This window comes from Mobula birostris, chromosome 9, assembly GCF_030028105.1.
Source record: "Mobula birostris isolate sMobBir1 chromosome 9, sMobBir1.hap1, whole genome shotgun sequence".
Classification (NCBI taxonomy): domain Eukaryota; kingdom Metazoa; phylum Chordata; class Chondrichthyes; order Myliobatiformes; family Myliobatidae; genus Mobula; species Mobula birostris.
Genome location: NC_092378.1, coordinates 22,633,471 through 22,653,393, shown reverse-complemented (window position 1 = coordinate 22,653,393; position 19,923 = coordinate 22,633,471). Strand labels below are relative to the sequence as shown.

General features: G+C 39.1%; 1 protein-coding gene across 1 annotated transcript in view; it reads right to left on the bottom strand.

Annotated features, from left to right (window-relative positions):
* Positions 1–1,487: 1,487 nt before the first annotated feature.
* Positions 1,488–19,923, bottom strand: part of ppp1r3ab (protein phosphatase 1, regulatory subunit 3Ab) — a 37,852-nt gene continuing 19,416 nt past the window's right edge. Inside the window, exons 2-4 of the mRNA XM_072269365.1 lie at positions 13,050–13,108; positions 12,822–12,943; positions 1,488–4,709 (exon numbers count right to left, since the gene is read on the bottom strand). Coding sequence (XP_072125466.1) covers positions 2,094–4,709; positions 12,822–12,943; positions 13,050–13,108 — 2,797 coding nt within the window. The 3' untranslated portion in view covers positions 1,488–2,093. The remainder of the gene's footprint in view (positions 4,710–12,821; positions 12,944–13,049; positions 13,109–19,923) is intronic.

Genomic DNA, 19,923 nt, shown 5'->3' with positions numbered 1-19,923 from the left:
AAATATCCTTGATTCATTTTATTTGTTTTCACAACAATGATGATGTAACTCAGAACAATATCTGCTTTGCAAGTTGGGTGTCAGGTAGGCAAATGACGTTGCCTGACAATTGAGAACTCCCGGTCGGCTTCAGTGATGGAGATGGTGGCCTGGGAGAGGACACACTGGTGCGGATTCGCCAGCCCTGCAATGGGATCTGGAGGATTTTGCTGAGATTTCATTGGTCCTTTCTCTCCGTGCTTTGAAGTGCCTGCTGTAGGTTATCATTTTTTCCCGGAAACATCCAGGAGGGAAGAGACTACCACTGCCAATTAGATCATGATTTTTTTGCTGGTTTGAAGCTTTGATATCTGAACACTCCATTCTTCAATCAACAAAAGGCTGTACTAGAGTATGAAAGCAGTGATTTATAGTATCGATGCCTGCCTATATTGAGATGTGGGAGGTACTGGAAGCATTTCAATTTTAAATGCTCTCATTGCATACATTTATTGTGAGAAGGTGGAGTTGTACAGTGAGGGCAGGTTGGTAGATTAGATGTGTAATGTATGGATTAGTCCCTTGTAAGCTCAATAGAACAATGGTGATGGATGCAATCTTCTGTTAATGTCCAACAGGTATGTTGTAGAGATTTAATGCTGTGTACTCAATGAAGGAATCCCAAGATCCCTGATACTCTGTTTTCCATTCTCTCAACATGCCTTCCTACTTTCAAGTATTTAGGCAGTGCATGCATTGTATTACAGAAACTGCTTTGCACAATAGAAGGCTTTTTCATCCTGAGGTGGGTCATTATGTAGTATGCATAGGAAGTTGAGAGACTGGTATGGGAGAAGGATGTGGTGGACAGAGAAGAGAGGGAAAGGGAGTTCACATCTGAAGAGGAGAACAGAACAGCAGGCCTTAGAACTCCTGTGAAAGGCTGCTTTTCCACCATTGTGCTGGATGGCCTACTGCCTGAATTTGAAAACATGGAAAGCAGTGTCCACGTTTAATATCACTGTCCAGGTTTCTTCAGTCACCACAAGGCAGCTGCATGATGGGACTGTGGACTCTGCAAACAGTGTTGTAACTGCCCACTATTCACTCACTATTTTCCTAGAAATTAGACAGCATGGTGCCCAAAAAAAACACATGGCTCTAAATTATCTAATTTCTCAGTATATTGCCTCAAATATTGTGATGGTTCTGATCTGTTCCTCCTCTTTATAAGTAGTACCTGGTATCCAGATTCATACATTTGGAAAAGATGTGATCTTCTTCCTCTTTTCCTAGAAATCCTTTACTCTGTGATTCCACAGATACCCGGAAACCTCACAGGCCATATCATGAACAAGCCTTAAACCCAAACTCTTAGGCAGTCTTGAATGATGATTGAAAGGCACCAAATATAAATATCATACACAAAATAGAAGTTTTTGTTAAAATTTGTGGTAACTTTAATGCTTAACATTTTAGAAAAGCAATGTATATTGCTACCCATTAACTTCAAATAAGAAGAACATTTAATGACTAAGAGTATCCATTAGTGTTAGACTGGCTAATACAGAAACTTATAACAGCAAAAGTAAAATTTTGGTCTTAAATTACTGACTAAAGTGTTATTTTGCATTTGTGAAAGACAAAAAAATGGTCATTTAATTATGCCAAGAAACTTTTATGCAGTTTCTATAAAAAGTAGATGCCACTCAAATAATTTTTAAAATCAGGTTAATGTGAGGTATGATTACTTTTCCTAGGCAGTGTTTTGACATTTGTAAGTAAGACATATCCAAAGCATAGTTGTTGGATTCACTGCTGAAGTTTTTGAGGCCTATGATAATATTAAGCATCACAATTGAAAATGAGCAGATAATTTTTTTGTTTATTCTAAGAACACATTTTGAAAATGTGATTAATTCTGTGTTGTAACATTGTTAGAAATGTTGGTAATAATTTTGTTGATGTGTGAAATGAAAGAAGTGTGCATTCAGAAAAGAAATGGTTACCTCAGTGTTCATAAGATTAACTACTCTGAAAACCAATTTCAGTTCTTCACAAAATACAACAGCTGCCTCTCCTTACACCTTCCAATAAAAGTTCAAGTTCCTTTATCAGTCTTTTTTGACAGGATCACTGTTTGCTTCACCTTCATAATACAACCAATACAATGTAAAAAGGTACAGTGCAAAACACCCTATAAAATCATAATGATAAATAGTAACAAGAAACACAACAAATAAAACGAAATAGAAAACTTTCCATACTGTGCTTTTCAAAGTAATTTCATTTGCAAATGGCTCACTATTTAATCGTGAATCTATACTGACAACATCACTGTCACAAACTTCATCCACAAGCTCAACCTTGTGTGGTTTCTCATTACATTCTTTAGATTTTAACTCTTCTGAATTTGGATAGATATCATTTATAACTTCAGTGCTTGTTTCCTTCCCATCATTCTCTTTATCTGGTGTAGTAATCAACTTGACTTGATCTAAACATTTGTCTTGGTTATTCAGCTCAGAATTCTGTGGCAGTATGGGCACTCTATTTTCCTTCCCTTTAGTTTCATTTATAGTGTAAATGGTTGAGCCTAATCTTGTACCAACTTTAGGTTTTGCTGCATGTTGATTTGTGCTCCTATTTGTAGGGAGACATTGAGTGTCATAAATCATTTCCATATTTTCAGAATAATCCACTGATTCAGAAAACGTATCACCTGTTTCTCTCTCCCTCTCCACAACAGTTTCATTGTCTATCTCACAACTATCCCCATCAGCCTTCTCACATTCTGCCCTCATTTCGTAGACTGTTTTTGATTCTGCTGTCAAGTCAGGAGTACACACAACTCTAATTGCTGGTTGAGGTACAACTGTAACATTATTAATCTGGGTAAATTTCCCAGATTTATCTGTTTTGTCATACAAAGTGTCCTTTATTCTTGAAGTATCTTCTTTCTCAACATCCACTTTTGCCAGCTCTAAAGACCCCTTTATATCCACCACACTGTCATTATATGTGTAGTCGGGCTCTGAAATATTGCAGTTCTGTGTAACCTTTACACTCTTCACATTCTTGATCCGCTTCTCCTTGTAATGCCCCCCCTCTCCTGTAAGATCTGTAAGGTTAATGACCATCTGCTTTCCAACCTCGGTGTGCATTTGGTTCAATCCACAATTCTTAAATCCAAAAATATTTCCTGGAACTTTTTCACTTCCCCCAGCATGTTCATGAGGTAATCCTGCTTTTTCCTGAAGCACAGAAAGCACTTTCACTGAATTGGCCACATCTGAATGAACAGCTTTCTCTGAAACTGATGGAGATGTCCATGCAGGCAGACTCACTCCAGGAGTTGTTTCTTCCTCTATGTTTCTCTGAGTGGTATTGGATGCAGCCTCTTCTATTTGCATATGCATTGTGTTGGTTTTCATTATGTGTTCACCATGCTGTGAGCAACTTCTTGTATTTTGTTCTTCGATAGAATGGATTTTTGAAGGATCTCCATGCCTTGAAGTTAAACTCAAAACTTTGGTCTCTTTGTGTTTTGAAGGTTGTGAATTGTTTGATAATGCCTTTGTTTTTTGTGATTCACATGTGAATGTTTTTCCTTCATCTCCAGTAATTTCAAACAAAGCTGCTTCAATTGCTTCCTTTACCATTGTATCAGCTAATATACGTGATAAAACATGAGTAGACTGCTCTGTAATTTGTGTGACTCCTCCTTCATCCTCTTTTCCTTCATCAACAACAGCTTTTTCTGTTGAATCATTCTCTGGAATTTGTATCGTAGATGGAATCATTTTCTCTGTTCTGTGAGCTGGATCTTGGTCTTGTGCACTCTCTGCCTTCTTGTTCTGTGAAAAACGTTTCGTGGAAAAGTCTTCTGGCTTTATAGCTTTCAAGTTTTCAGTTTCACTGTAACGTTGGGACAGCTCCTTTGGGTCGGCTATACTTGCACTGAATACTTGTCTTTCCTTTGATGAGATTGATCCATTATGTGAGAAACTGATTCTCTCTGGCTCATACTTGGGTTCAGTGTCGGTGCGTACTGCAGAAACAGGGAAAGATTCCAATGCACTGATTAATGATGAGTCACCAATCAAGTAATTATCTTCACCACTTTTATTTTCAGAGCCTGTGGAATTTTGTACTAAGTCTGTAGGATTTGATGTGTTAGTAGTGAGTTTACTAACTCTGCCTATAGCACCCTCAATGATTACTGAGTTGTCTTGCATTTCAGTAGAAGAAGGGCTGTGTGGATTGTTTCCCAAGGACCTATTAATTTCTAGCTGGGACTTAGTTGAAATATCATTTCCATGTGATATAAAGGTTTCATTCCTTCTCTGTTGTGAATGTGCTCCATTTATAGCAAACAATTCTGAAGATAGGGTCATTATGTTATTTGTGCTCATTGCAATGTCTGTACTATCCGCTGTTTTTGCTGTACTTATATCTCTCCCATGATCCTCAGTTTCGAGACTGGGAGAGATTCCAACCCATTCAGATTCTCGATCTTGTTTTACCTTATTCTCAGTGTAGTTACTTGTGCTAACAAAGTTGATATGATATTCTTCCAAGTCCTTCTGCTGACTGATTGGCGATTCGCTGATGATAGCTGAGTTCTTCTCATTCTCCTCTTTGACATTGCAGTGCAAGCCTTCCAATTGCATTAAATTAACTTCTTGGCTGCTTGAGCTTGTCGGTGAAATATGCAATGGCGGATGCATCTGCCAAGATAAATGAATCAATGGGAAGGTTACGTACATACACTTATGCCTTTATCAAAAATAATTGCACACATGTAGTGATCACTATGTTTAATAAATTCTCACAAATATTGCCCTGAATATAAAATCTCATGAAATAAACCAATGAATTGCTTCTTTTCACATTAAATGTCAATGACTTGGATGGCGAATTGAAGGTTTCGTGGTCAAATTTGCAGACAATACGAAGATAGGGGTGAGGCAGGTAGTGTTGAAGAAGCAGGTGAGGCGGGGCAGGGGTGCTTGGTAGCAAGGGAGGCAGCTGAGGGATTACAGGATTAATTTAAGAAATTATTTACCCATTATAAGTATTTGATCCTTAGTGCCTCATAATTGATTGCAATGATGACATAATCACCTCATCTCTTGCGAACCCAACATTTTCATGGACGTTGGTCAAAGTGTGTTATAGTTTTTGAAAAGCAATGTGACACTTCTATTTTTGGCATATCATGAGAAATCTGGACTGAAGAAATAGTGTTACTTCTGGGCCCGGCCTATGCATTATTGCCATTTGCTACAGTAGTACACTGTTAACTAACACAATTCCCATACTCTACTCACACAGTTACACAATGCCTTTGATTTAGGATATGGTGTTCAATGAGGTAAAGTTCAGAATCTGCCCTTTCCAGTAACCTTAAGCACATTTCCTCAAGCCCACAGCCCAGACGAGTATCGCTGCCCCACTTTATATACCTTCAGGCAGAGAATCAGGTTTTGCCTGAGTAATGATGATGTCATAACTTTCCCCTTTATTGATTGCAACACTTGAGGTTGGACGTAAACAATAGGCAATTGACCGTGGTTGTCAATCCATCATGAAAATGACAGAAGCAAACCAAATGAAAAAAGTGTAGACAGTATAGGGTGGAGTATCTGAAATATGGATTTGCACCAGTACCAAGTAATCAACAACATCCAATGTGTCTGTTGTGTGAAAAAGATTTTTTTTTAAATGGGTTAATGAAACCATCCGTGCTCTTTAAACATTTAAAGAGAACACACTCTGATAAAGCAAATAAAAACTTGGCTTATTTTCAGTCACTTGGTGAAACCTTTTAGAAATGGAGAGCATGTTTGCCAGCAGTTCACATCAAATCAGTGATGGTTTACATGCTGCACACAACATTTCATTGCTCATTGCTAAATCTGGGAAGTCCCTTACACTTGGAGAAAGAACTGATTCTACCAGGAGTAAGGGAAGTTCTGGGTACATTTTTGCCTAAGTAACCAATTCAAATAATTAAAGGGATCCTGCTCAGCGACAACTCTGCTCAAACACGAATAGATGAAATGTCTGAGAGTGTGGAAGACACATTGTACAACAGACTTTGGACGACAGAATTTGCTCTGCAGTTGGATGAGTTAACTTTACCAGGTAATGAGTCTTCGCTTCTTGGTTATGTTCTCTTCATAAAAGGTTTAAGCGTTATTATTTGTGGGTGACTAGGAACAGATATGAAGGGGAAGTCAAAATGTCAGGTTGCTTTCAAAGAGAAGGATATTGTGCTCACAGTTTTGCTTATGCAATAGTAGGGGCACCATCAATGATAGGACACCATTGTGGGGTTACTACTTTCTTCACAAAAGCTGCACCTAACATATTCACTGTTCACAGCCTATATCTGAAGCACAAATTATTAAAAACCGTTATCACAGTGGTAAATAAAATCAGGTCCCTTGCTCTCAATTCATAACTATTTCAAGAGCTTTGTATTGAGGATAATGAAGAGCTTGAATGCTTGCTGTTGCATACAGAAGTCACATGACTCTAAAAGTGAAATAGACGATTTTATGCACTTTTTGAAATTGTGATAAAATTCTTTTAAAACTCAAATGCTTCACTCAGTAATCAACTCCCAAGAATATTAGGCACAACATTGCTTATTTGTCAGAATTCTTCACAAAGTTAAATGAAATCAATTTTCAATTGCAAGGAAATGATGTGAATATTATCAAAGGCACACCAGCTGTCTCCATATTTCTGTCAAGTTAACACTGGACTTAAAAAATAGGCAATTTTTAAAATGCAACATTAGCTGTTGTGTCATTTTCCACGCTTTACGAGGCATTGGTCTGATGACACTAGGAGTATTGAGAGCAGTTTTGATAACTGGTTGGAGAATTAAGGCATGTTAACGGGTATGTTGAAAGTAAGTTGTGGGGTAATCAGTGGGAAGGTTGTGACTGAAGGGATTGCACTGTGTGCTGGTATAGATATGACGAGCTGCTTAGCCACCTTCTTGGCTGAAAGGAAACACGGAAAACTTCTGGGGATTATCATTGTTGTATCATGAAATGGGCAGTGATGTCTGGAGTCTGAAAGGTAAAAATCCAGAAGATGTGCAGTACTGCAACTTTTCCAGAGATCACTTCAGAAGTTACTGATCTGATGCAAACTTTGGTGATTCTTAAAGTATTTGCAGTTCAAAAAGGTCCTGTCAGTATTATATTCTGTTGTGTGGCGTGAGGCATACCAAGCATTAACAGCAACCTGGCAGGAGCCTAACCCTAGGGAAGAAAAAGATACGTGCATTTCAAGCCTTTTTAAAATATGTTTTAATTTTATTTTAGTTTGCTTATGACCCTTAAGCTTCTAATTTAGTTTCACATAGGTTCTGATCTTTATTTCATTTTCTGTTTTAAAACCATTATTTCAAATGTTTAACGGCTAGTTAAAATTAACTTTTCACATTCTGGTTTGCTGAGTGTGAGAATGTCATTGGCTGCTCAGCCTGCTTGACGGTGCTGCATCCAAACATTCCTCTGGAAATGGCATGGGTAGGAATTGTTCTCCGTACAGAAGTTGGAAGTATTAGTTTTAAAGTTTGAATTTAATCGCAAATGGGTTTCAGGTGAGGATCCATAGGGTAAAAATTTCCTACAGGCCCTGGTTGCTTGAACTCACTAGCCTCATCCACATACTACCTGTGAATTCCCAAGAGAAATGGACAGTAAGTGTGATTGATACAATTTGGAACTGGAGCCCAGTAAATAGATCAAAGTGATGTCTTGCCAGTAATCAGCCAAGCCTCAGCAAAACGGTCCCAGTGGGGACCTGTGGGAATGAAGCTGGGGGCAACAGGGAATGGTGAACTTAAAGCCAAAAAAAAAAGACCACATTAATTCTTCACCTGATATCATGGGATCTTTCAAACCCACCCAAGAAGGTATGAGCAGCATCAATATAATGTCTTTTCTGATCTCCAACAGCAAGGAACTCAGGGAACACTACACTGGAGTACTTGAAATTAAGTGCTCAAGTCCAGGAATGGACTTAAAATTAAAAAAAACCCTTTTACTCAGGAGTGAGAATCCTGCCATTGCACAGAGGCTAAGATACAGTATTCTTTCATGATAGTGAAATGAATGACAAATAAACAATGGCACGAGTTAACTGATTGTTTTGCAGCAAATACTTTAAAATTGTGCACAAAACAAAGAATGAAATTGTTGCATTATTTAGTATTAGCTGAAAGTCACATTTAAAACAGACAGAAATTTGCATATCTAATATATTATTTATAATTTCAATATGAAAAGAGGATTTAAAAGGCCATTTCACATAAGATGTGCCATTTATTTGACAGACTCATAAGAGTGAAAACCTTTAATCAACACACTTTATTCATTTTTATTTGGAATCAAATTACATGAACTCTACATAGTGGGGATCTTGAATTACTATGCAACTGAAATCTGACAGCATTCTGTATTTCATTGAATAGCACATCTGATGAACAATGAATGCTATCTCACAAAAATCAAGTACAAGTAACGATTGTGCTTCGTATCAAAGTTAATGATCACAGACCAGATAATGTGGGATCTGCATATAAAGCTGCAGCGTTAGTTCACCAGAAACCTGGAAGGTTTATGAAAATTGCAAACACTCTTCTACAATCATTTCGTAAGATTGGAACAAACAATCCTTCTTAAAACAGAACAGCTGAGGAAACCATTATGGGCAAACGTAAGGGAATGAAATGGAAGAAATCACAAATACCCAGTTTGTTTGAGAAGAAATAACTGAAATGTGAGAAAAATCTGATAGAACATCGTTTTGAATTTAGTTCTGTGAGAAGGATACAAACTCATTAGTAGGTTGAAATTTGGATTATCCATGCTTAGAATTTCCCAATAGTTACCCAGCAAGAGGACAAGCCTGATAATTTCATAAGAATGTTTTGCTATCAATCAGACTGTGCAAGACACACTGGGGTTTTAAGGGAGCATTGCAGAAGCAGAGTTTTGTATCTATTTATGCTTACTGACTTCAACAGAATGAATGTCAGAGGCAGAGTAGAAAGTCATAGAGTCATCAAACTCTACAGCACTGAAACAGGCCCTTTAGCGAATCTAGTCTATGCCAAAATATTAATCTGCCTATTCCCTTTGACCTGCACCCAGACCATAACCCCCATACCCCTCCCAACCATATACCTATCCAAATTTCTCTTAAATGTTGAAATTGACCCCACATCCAACACTTATGCCAGCATGACGTTCCACACTCTCACCACCCTCTGAGTGATGATCCCCTTCATTTTCCACTTAAATATTCCACCTTTCACACTTGATCTCTAGATGTAGTCTCACACAACCTCGGCGGAAAAAGCCTGCTTTCATCTATACGCCTCATAATTTTGTACACCTTTATCAAATCTCCTCTCAGTCTTCAACAATCTAGGGAATAAAGATCTAACCTATTCAAACTATCCATATAACTCAGGTCCTCAAGTCCTGGGAACATCCTTGTAAATTTTCTCTGTACTCTTTCTATCTTGTTTACCTCTTTCCTGTAGGTAGGTAAACAAAACTGGACACAATACTCCAAATTAGGCCTCACCAAAATGTTATACAATTTCAACATAACATCCAACTCCTATATCCTATACTATATTGATTTACGAAGGCCAATGTGCCGAAAGCTTTCTTTATTAACCTATCTACCTGTGACAACACTTTCAGGAACTATGGATCTGTATTCCCATATCCTTTTGATCTACCATACTCCTCAGAACCTGACTGCTTACCGTGCAAGACCTACCCTAGTTGGTCCTCCTAAAGTGCAACACCACACACTTGTCTGCATCAAATTCCATATGCCACTTCTGCCTCACATTTTTTAATCTGGTTCAGATCCCACTGTGAGCTTTGACAATCTTCCTCGCTGTCCACTACACCCTAATCTTGGTGCCATCTACAAAGCTGCTGATCCAGTTTACCACATTGTCATTCAGGTCATTAATGTACGTAGATGACAAATAAATGTAGACCCAGTACCGATCCTGTGGCACACCACTGATCACAGACTTCCACTCAGAGAGGCAACCATATGCAACCACTCTCGTTCTTCTTCTGCAAATCCAATTTACTACCTCATCTTGAATGCCAAGCAACTGAACCTGCTTGACCAACCTCCCATCTGGGAACTTGTCAAAGGCCATGTAGACCACAGCTACTGCCTTGCCTTCCTCAACTTTCTTTGTAACTTCTTTGAAAAACTCTATAAGATTGGTTAGACACAACTTAAACACGACAAAGCTATGTTGACTATCCCTAACCAGTCTCCGTCTATCCAAATACTTATATATCTGGTCCCTTAGAATACCTTCTCACTACTGATGTCAGGTTCACCAGTCTATAATTTCCAGGTTTATTCTTAGAGCCTTTTTAAACAATGGAACACCATTAGGTATCCTCCAATCCTCTGGCTCCTCTCCCGTGGCTAAGGATGCTTCAACTATTTCTACTAGGGCCCCTGCAATTTCTGCACTAACCTCTCACAGGTTCCAAGGGAACCCCTTGTCAGGCCCTGGGGATTTATCCACCCTAATTTGCCTCAAGACAGCAAACAGCTCTTCCTCAGTAATCAGTTAAGGGTCTGTGACCCCACTGCTGCATTTCCTCGCAGATACAGACACTTTGTCCGTCCCCTATGTAAATACAGAGGCAAAAAGCCCATTTATATTTTTAAAAATGGAATTGATTCTCAAAAAAACACTAATAGAGCATGATTTTTTTTTAATACAGTTAATTCTAATTCACTCACTTGCCTACAGATTTCAAATCAGGTCAGCAAAACTCTCATTTTGTACTCCCCAGTTCTGGATTAGTCGTCCTTAAATTTAAAGTTTCCACATTGGTTACTTGTCAGGTTTAGCTTTTCATTGATTCATTGTATTTTTTTTGTTATTTGCAAGAAAATTAATCTCAGGATAGTATATGGTTACATATACATGCTTTGATAATAAATTTACTTTGAAGTTAAATGCTTCAAGTTAATAGCGTAACACTCCTAAATACTTCTCGCAGAATTAAAACAAACTCTGTGCCATTCTTTATAAACATAGATTATTTTGTCTTGGGATGTATTTTACATAAATACATTCTTGCTTTGTTTTCTCCCCCTACTTCCTTCTTTCATAATTTTGAAAAGTTTCAGCAGTTTTTTGCATTCCTTTTCCATATCCCTTTATTGCCTACTGTGCCTCAAATCTGTCATTGCCTGCTTTTATAAGGCTTTGTTTTAATACAGGCAATGTTGCCCTTAATTGGCTGGATAATTGAAAACATATCAATGATAATTGTTTTAATTTGTGACAAATGACTAGCAGAAACACCCAGCGATCAAGTCTTCAACCTGGATTGTTAAAATCTTGCTGAGATTATTGTAAGCGTTCCAACTAAATTAGTTGGTAAGCAGTATGTCCCTGTGATTGCAAAACAGTTTAAAGCTACCTAACAAACACCTGGCAATCTGAGCAGATGAAAGCCAAATGACATTTCATAATGAGAAATGTAAAGTTATCCACATGTCTTTGAAAATAAAAACTAGAGTTAAATGAAGCACTAAAAGCCAGCTGTACAGTTCACAAGATATTAAAAGTTTGGTCACATTGTACTGAAATGACTCACAGGATTTTGAGTACATATTCACTGTACTATTAGACTGTTACTGAAAACTGCAAGCAAATGTCAGAAAGCATCAAAACAGTGCCCGACCAGTTTCAATGTACAGAAGTATGTATAGTTGAGGTTTTTTATTGCAGTTTTTATTGTTGGAGTTTAATGAAAATGTCTATGTATTGGCAATTTTACCAGTCAAATTTGTGAAAGAAACTCAGCTCTATTGATATGATAATAATGTTACAGTCTCCAAAAATTTGTAAGAGTATGTTATCACTATAAATGATGAAAGGCTAAATAAAAAATGCAAATCTTTTTTTTTACAAAAAAAGACACACAGTATTACAATTATATATTTTGGTGAATTGCTGTGCTGACAAAAGAGACTGAGGCTGTTGCTAAGGAATATGAAATTTTCAATTTGTGGCACACAATGTCAGCACCAAGCAGTCCCTTGACAGGGTTTATCTACGAGGCATAATTCCCTATGCTCTGTCTCAGCATTAAATCCTAAAGCAGCGTGAAAAGCACATGCCTACTGTGCCAGCCTGACATTTCCATTTCCCACATTAACCAATTCATTTCGAATCAAAAAAAGGTCAATTTTCCAAATGTGTGCTCCCAGTAGGAGTACACATTCAGAAAATTGGTCGTAGAGTGTCTGCTTAATGCCTGACTATTTTCCACAATGGACTCAAATGTGTTTGAAATTGGGCTACAACTGAGAGAAGTGATTTTACTTAGGAGCAGTGCAGTTGACAGAGATTGATGATTTCACTTCATGTATCTGGACTGAACCAGAGTGTCCAACCTTCACATACACACCATCCTATTTAAAACTGAACTGCAAACACAAAACATAGTGTAGTTAAGATATTTGCTTCATACTAGTACAATTTGAATAGGAATATCAACTCCTGTTTGACATCTTCTTTGGTAGATTTTAAAGAAATACATAGTTCGAGCCAAATGCCAAGAGAAACACGCCAGTTTGCCACATGACTGGGTACAGAAGAAACTGAGGAATTTGCGACTCCCTCCCAACTAACATAATGAAGATGCAATACATTATTCAGGTAAAGGATAAAAGGGGAAAAGAGGAAAACAGCAGCAAAATTTAATTATAATGAAGTTTATAAATAACCAAACATTCATTACCTGTGGGTCCAGTTGTTGTCTTTTTACTTCTTTTTCTTCTCCGTTTTCATTTAAATGGCTTTCAGAATTCCATTGTGTTACTGCCTTCGTTTCCAAAATCATCTTTCTGTTTTCCTGTTGTGCTGGGTTTAAGCAAACATGAAACAATTATCAGTAGCTTTGTACAGGAGATTATTTTAAGGAATATTATGTGAAAGGCATGTACAATGTAAATCCAGCAACTTATACCTTCAGTGCTTGTTAGGAATGTGAGGCCTTCATCACAGGAAGTTTCCAGGATCTCTTTGCTTTAAACAAAATACAAGACTGTTGAGGTCCACATGAGATCAAGTTTCTTGAATACAGTTTAACCAGACAATTCATTAATATCAGAATGAGGTTCAGCCATGTCTAGATCAAGGGTTTCCCAACCGTTTTTATGCCAAGGACTCCTACCATTAATTGAGGGGTCAGTGGGCCACAGGTTGGGAACCCCCGGTCTAGGTGTTTAGATTTCACTTCACAAACTAACTTGGTATCAGGAATGAACACTCAGCTGCCACATACCTTGCACCTCCACCCACTCACTTCCCACACACTTACGAACCTCCTTATCCATCACCACACTGTGTATTTCACTGTCCCTTCTGGAAACATTGCTCAATACAAGTTCCTTACCATTGCGTGGAAGTGCTTGCAAATAAGATGGATGAAACTCACAGTGCACTTTCCTCCATCCTGTCCTCTTGCTGATGTTCTGCAGAACTACTTGGTACCAATTGACTGTAGATAGGCTTTACCAGCAGTAATATCCCATTCTGTCAGTGGAGAATGATGGCCCTGTAGAAGCCCCTCACTCTCTCCAAATAGGCAACTATGTACTTACCAGTGTAAAAAGCTGCCTCTGTCAAGTCAGAAAAGAGGCTACCACTTTGCATCTTTACAGCTCTTCTGCCTCTTCAAGGTTGATATTGTAGCTCTGCTCCACAAGTCCATCTCCCTCCTAATTACCACTGCAATTGTAGGCTCCTTTTTGGTTCAGAGACCTGCTCCACATGTGAAATGACCTCCAGCCAAATGAAAATGGATGGGTCTTTGACAGGGTCAAAGGAGAAAATACAAATTGGGTATGACTCTGTTAAAAAATATTAATCATATCCATTGTGCTTGAAAAGCCTTTTAAATGCAATACACTATTCACTGAAAGTATAAATACACACCCTACTTGCAAGTCTTAATGCAGTTTTAACTGTATGCCAAGTAGCAGAGGGGTCTAATTGGCTTTGAGGTCAATGTGACAGACTACCTCTGGTACTTGAAATTATTTCCACCTCTCACGAATGCCAAGCAGGGCTTTGCAATAGTTGCAGATGATATTAAAATTAAATGTATCCAGCATGTGAATAAACTGTCATCCACATACTTCCTCAATTTCTGTTAAACCCTTTCCCGTGCTCAAATCTCAATTGTCTCTTCAATTTTCTGTAACCAATTGCCAGGTGAGACAATATTAACTTTAAAGCTTGCTGAAAGTCAGCTTGTCAAAATATAATGGGCTTTCAATTAGCCAAATCATGTGGGAGACACAGTATCAGCTTTGATCTTTGAGAGGCTGCTTCCATTTAGCAGTGATATAGGTATTTTCAGTGCAATGCCAACTGAAGTGAATAGATTTATATTTTCCCCTTTTGAATTATCATTGAAGTAAATGTGTAAAGTGTAAGTAGTGACGAATATACATTTGTACAGTCTTGGAGACTGAGAATAGTCTGATCATTTGAAGGATGAGATGTTGTAAAGTGCATAAATGGTGTTCATTTGCAGTGCCTTTACATAACTATGGTCATTGTACTTGGATGTAATTAACTGAGTGAGGCACCGTGATGAGCTTCCGAGAAACATGAAGTACATTTACAGTCAACATTCTTCTTACCTATGTATAACTAGATTACTGGTGTTAATTCTTTTGTCTATAAAATCATTCAATAATTGCTGTCTGGCCTAAAATATGCAATTGTGTAATTGTCATTTGCACAATGACAGAACTGATTGATTGAAACTTGATCATGCATTAGAACATCTCAGGAGGGGATTATCAGTACTATGTTTAACTGGGACAGAGACTTCCCTTGGCAGAATATAAAACAGGACAGCACAGTACAACCCCTTCGGCCCATCATGTTGTACTGACCTTATAACCTTCATAGATCAATTCAATCCTTCCCTCCTACATAGCTCTCCATTTTTCCATCCAAGTGCCTGTCTAGGTGTTTCTTAAATTCCCTTAATGTATCTGCCTCTCCCACCATCCCTGGCAGGGTGTTCCAACACCCATTTTCCTCTGACATCTCCTGAAGGCTTTGTGTGTCAATGCAAGGAGCATTCGTAATAAGGTGGATGAATTGAAAGTGCAGATTGTTATTAATGATTATGATATAGTTGGGATCACAGAGACAAGGATGGAAGCTCAACGTTCAGAGATATTCAATATTCAGGAGGGATAGACATGAAGGAAGGGGAGGTGGGGTGGTGTTGCTGATTAAAGAAGAGATTGACGCAATAGAAAGGAAAGACATAAGCCGGGAAGGTGTGGAATCGATATGGGTAGAGCTGCGTAACACTAAGGGGCAGAAGACGCTGGTGGGAGTTGTGTACACGCCACCTAACAGTAGTAGTGAGTTCGGAGATGGTATTAAACAGGAAATTAGAAATGTGTGCAATAAAGGAACAGCAGTTATAATGGGTGACTTCAATCTACATGTAGATTGGGTGAACCAAATTGGTAAAGATGCTGAGGAAGAGGATTTCTTGGAATGTATGCGGGATGGTTTTTTGAACCAACATGTCGAGGAACCAACTAGAGAGCAGGCTATTCTGGACTGGGTTTTGAGCAATGAGGAAGGGTTAATTAGCGATCTTGTCGTGAGAGGCCCCTTGGGTAAGAGTGACCATAATATGGTGGAATTCTTCATTAAGATGGAGAGTGACATAGTTAATTCAGAAACAAAGGTTCTGAACTTAAAGAGGGGTGACTTTGAAGGTATGAGACGTGAATTAGCTAAGATAGACTGGCAAATGACACTTAAAGGATTGACGGTGGATATGCAATGGCAAGCATTTAAAGGTTGCATGGATGAACTACAACAATTGTTCATCCCAGTTTGGCAAAAGAATAAATCAAGGAAGGTAGTGCACCCATGGCTGACAAGAGAAATTAAGGATAGTATCAATTCCAAAGAAGAAGCATACAAATTAGCCAGAGGAAGTGGCTCACCTGAGGACTGAGAGAAATTCAGAGTTCAGCAGAGGAGGACAAAGGGCTTAATTAGGAAGGGGAAAAAAGATTATGAGAGAAAACTGGCAGGGAACATAAAAACTGACTGTAAAAGCTTTTATAGATACGTAAAAAGGAAAAGACTGGTAAAGACAAATGTAGGTCCCCTACAGACAGAAACAGGTGAATTGATTATGGGGAGCAAGGACATGGCAGACCAATTGAATAATTACTTTGGTTCTGTCTTCACTAAGGAGGACATAAATAATCTTCCAGAAATAGTAGGGGACAGAGGGTCCAGTGAGATGGAAGAACTGAGCGAAATACATGTTAGTAGGGAAGTGGTGTTAGGTAAATTGAAGGGATTGAAGGCAGATAAATCCCCAGGGCCAGATGGTCTGCATCCTAGAGTGCTTATGGAAGTAGCCCAAGAAATAGTGGATGCATTCGTGATAATTTTTCAAAACTCATTAGATTCTGGACTAGTTCCTGAGGATTGGAGGGTGGCTAATGTAACTCCACTTTTTAAAAAAGGAGGGAGAGAGAAACCGGGGAATTATAGACCGGTTAGCCTAACGTCGGTGGTGGGGAAACTGCTGGAGTCAGTTATCAAAGATGTGATAACAGCACATTTGGAAAGCGGTGAAATCATCGGACAAAGTCAGCATGGATTTGTGAAAGGAAAATCATGTCTGACGAATCTCATAGAATTTTTTGAGGATGTAACTAGTAGAGTGGATAGGGGAGAACCAGTGGATGTGGTATATTTGGATTTTCAAAAGGCTTTTGACAAGGTCCCACACAGGAGATTAGTGTGCAAACTTAAAGCACACGGTATTGGGGGTAAGGTATTGATGTGGATGGAGAACTGGTTAGCAGACAGGAAGCAAAGAGTGGGAATAAACGGGACCTTTTCAGAATGGCAGGCGGTGACTAGTGGGGCACCGCAAGGCTCAGTGCTGGGACCCCAGTTGTTTACAATATATATTAACGACTTGGATGAGGGAATTAAATGCAGCATCTCCAAATTTGCGGATGACACGAAGCTGGGTGGCAGTGTTAGCTGTGAGGAGGATGCTAAGAGGATGCAGAGTGACTTGGATAGGTTGGGTGAGTGGGCAAATTCATGGCAGATGCAATTTAATGTGGATAAATGTGAAGTTATCCACTTTGGTGGCAAAAATGGGAAAACAGATTATTATCTGAATGGTGGCCGATTAGGAAAAGGGGAGGTGCAACGAGACCTGGGTGTCATTATACACCAGTCATTGAAAGGGGGCATGCAGGTACAACAGGCAGTGAAAAAGGCAAATGGTATGCTGGCATTTATAGCAAGAGGATTCGAGTACAGGAGCAGGGAGGTAATACTGCAGTTGTACAAGGCCTTGGTGAGACCACACCTGGAGTATTGCGTGCAGTTTTGGTCCCCTAATCTGAGGAGAGACATCCTTGCCATAGAGGGAGTACAAAGAAGGTTCACCAGATTGATTCCTGGAATGGCAGGACTTTCATATGAAGAAAGACTGGATGAACTGGGCTTGTACTCGTTGGAATTTAGAAGATTGAGCGGGGATCTGATTGAAACGTATTAAAAATCCTAAAGGGATTGGACAGACTAGATGCAGGAAGATTGTTCCCGATATTGGGGAAGTCCAGAACAAGGGGTCACAGTTTGAGGATAAAAGGGAAGCCTTTTAGGACCGAGATTAGGAAAAACTTCTTCACACAGAGAGTGGTGAATCTGTGGAATTCTCTGCCACAGGAAACAGTTGAGGCCAGTTCATTGGCTATATTTAAGAGGGAGTTAGATATGGCCCTTGTGGCTACAGGGATCAGGGAGTATGGAGGGAAGGCTGGGGCAGGGTTCTGAGTTGGATGATCAGCCATGATCATAATAAATGGCGGTGCAGGCTCGAAGGGCCAAATGGCCTACTCCTGCACCTATTTTCTATGTTTCTATGTTTCTATATAATTTCCTCTAATTACCTTAAAATTATACCCCCTCGTATTTGCCAATTCCACCCTGGAAAAAGGTCTTTGACTATCCACTTGATCTACCCCTCTTATCATCTCCTACACCTTGATCAAGTCATCTCACATCCTCCTTCGCTTCAAAAGGGAAACCCTAGCTCACTCAGCCTATCCCCGTAAGACATGCTCTGCAATCCGGGCAACATCCTAGTAGATCTCCTCTGTACCCTCTATACAGCTTCCATGTCCATTCTACAATGAGACGAACAGTATTGAACAAAATGTGGGCAAACCAGGATTTTATAGGGTTGCAACATTACCTCTTAGCAATTCAACTCAATCCCCCTTCCCAACTTATGAAAGCCATCACACCATACATCTTCTTAACAACACTATCAACTTGCACAGCAATTTGTAGCATCTATGGACATGGACTCCTAAGGACTTTCTGTTCATCCACACTACCAGGAATCCTGCCATGAATCCTGTATTCTGCTTCCAAATTTGACTTTCCAAATTGAGTCACTTCATGGGTAGTGTCACAAATGTACGACACTGAACTGCCTTTTGATTTTGATGCCTCCTTTTCCTTACTGATAATTTCAATAACTTAGACTGAGGATTCAAAATTTAATCCACTAATCAGCAAAAGATTTTCAGAAGGTGATATGATAAAGTGGAAACTGACATGACATTCCCAGGCAAGTGCAAATACAATTAACATTTCCAAGGACGATATCCTCCCGCTCACTAAGGGCAATACCATCAGAGATGTGAAAATCGATCTGAAATAAGTAAATTCTCATAGAGGGAAATAGATAAGCTACAGAGAGTATGTGACATAATGTGTATTAATGTGACTGGAACACAGTGCAAATCTCAAACCTATATGCCAGGAAGAAACTGAATGGATAGATAGTAAAAGAAAGCTGGTCAGGCAGCATTCATGGAGAAAGGAGAGTTAACATTCTAGATCAATGATCCTTCATCGGTATTCAGCATTAACCCGAAATATTGACTCTCACGCCACTGATATAACTTGACCATCTCTGTGTTTCTGGGATTTTCTGCTTTTGTTTCAGATTTCTCGTACCTATAGAATATTGCTTTACTTTTAGTAATATTGCTTAATTCAATTCAGCCTTGATATCCTACAGATTCCACCTATTTTCTGAGAGATGACAATGATGCCTACTTACAAACCAGTAAATTCCTGTATAAAGGTCAAGGTCTGTTCACCTTAGCAACCTCTTACTGACCTTAACAGCAGCTTGAACATGAAAACCTCTGTGACTTTCTTGACAGGTGAAGGGTGTGTGAAGGAGTTTATGCAGCAGAAGGGGACGGTTCTAGCTAAGGTGGTCCATGCTCTTTCTGGCCCAGGTGAAGCAGGAGTGACTATTGGATTTCACAAGGGAATGTTAGGACTCTTCATCCAAAAATCACAATTCTCAAACCTCCCTCTCACAATCTTCCTCCTTAATATGGTATACCTTGGTGTGGGTGAGTGGCCCACTGGAGTCTGACCGGCTGTTCCTGTCCATCAGACAGTTCCCTCTTCTACTGCTCATGGACAGAGTGATTGATAGGCAGCACACAGATGATGCCTGGGAGTTGCAATCACGTGGATGCCATGCCAATAAAGTCTGGTGGAGGAGGGAATCGGAACACAATTTCCCCTGCTCATCCAAGTCCCACTACATTAAGAGAGAGCTAGGAATTGTCATCTCACAATTCCAGCTGTTGTTGTTGACCCTTCCCCAATTCCCAAACGATCTTGTAAACAAGTTGCATTATGTGTGAAATTAATCCCATACTCACACAGTTTGGCAGATGTATCCTGTAATCGTGTACCACAACACACTTTTAGAACAGTGA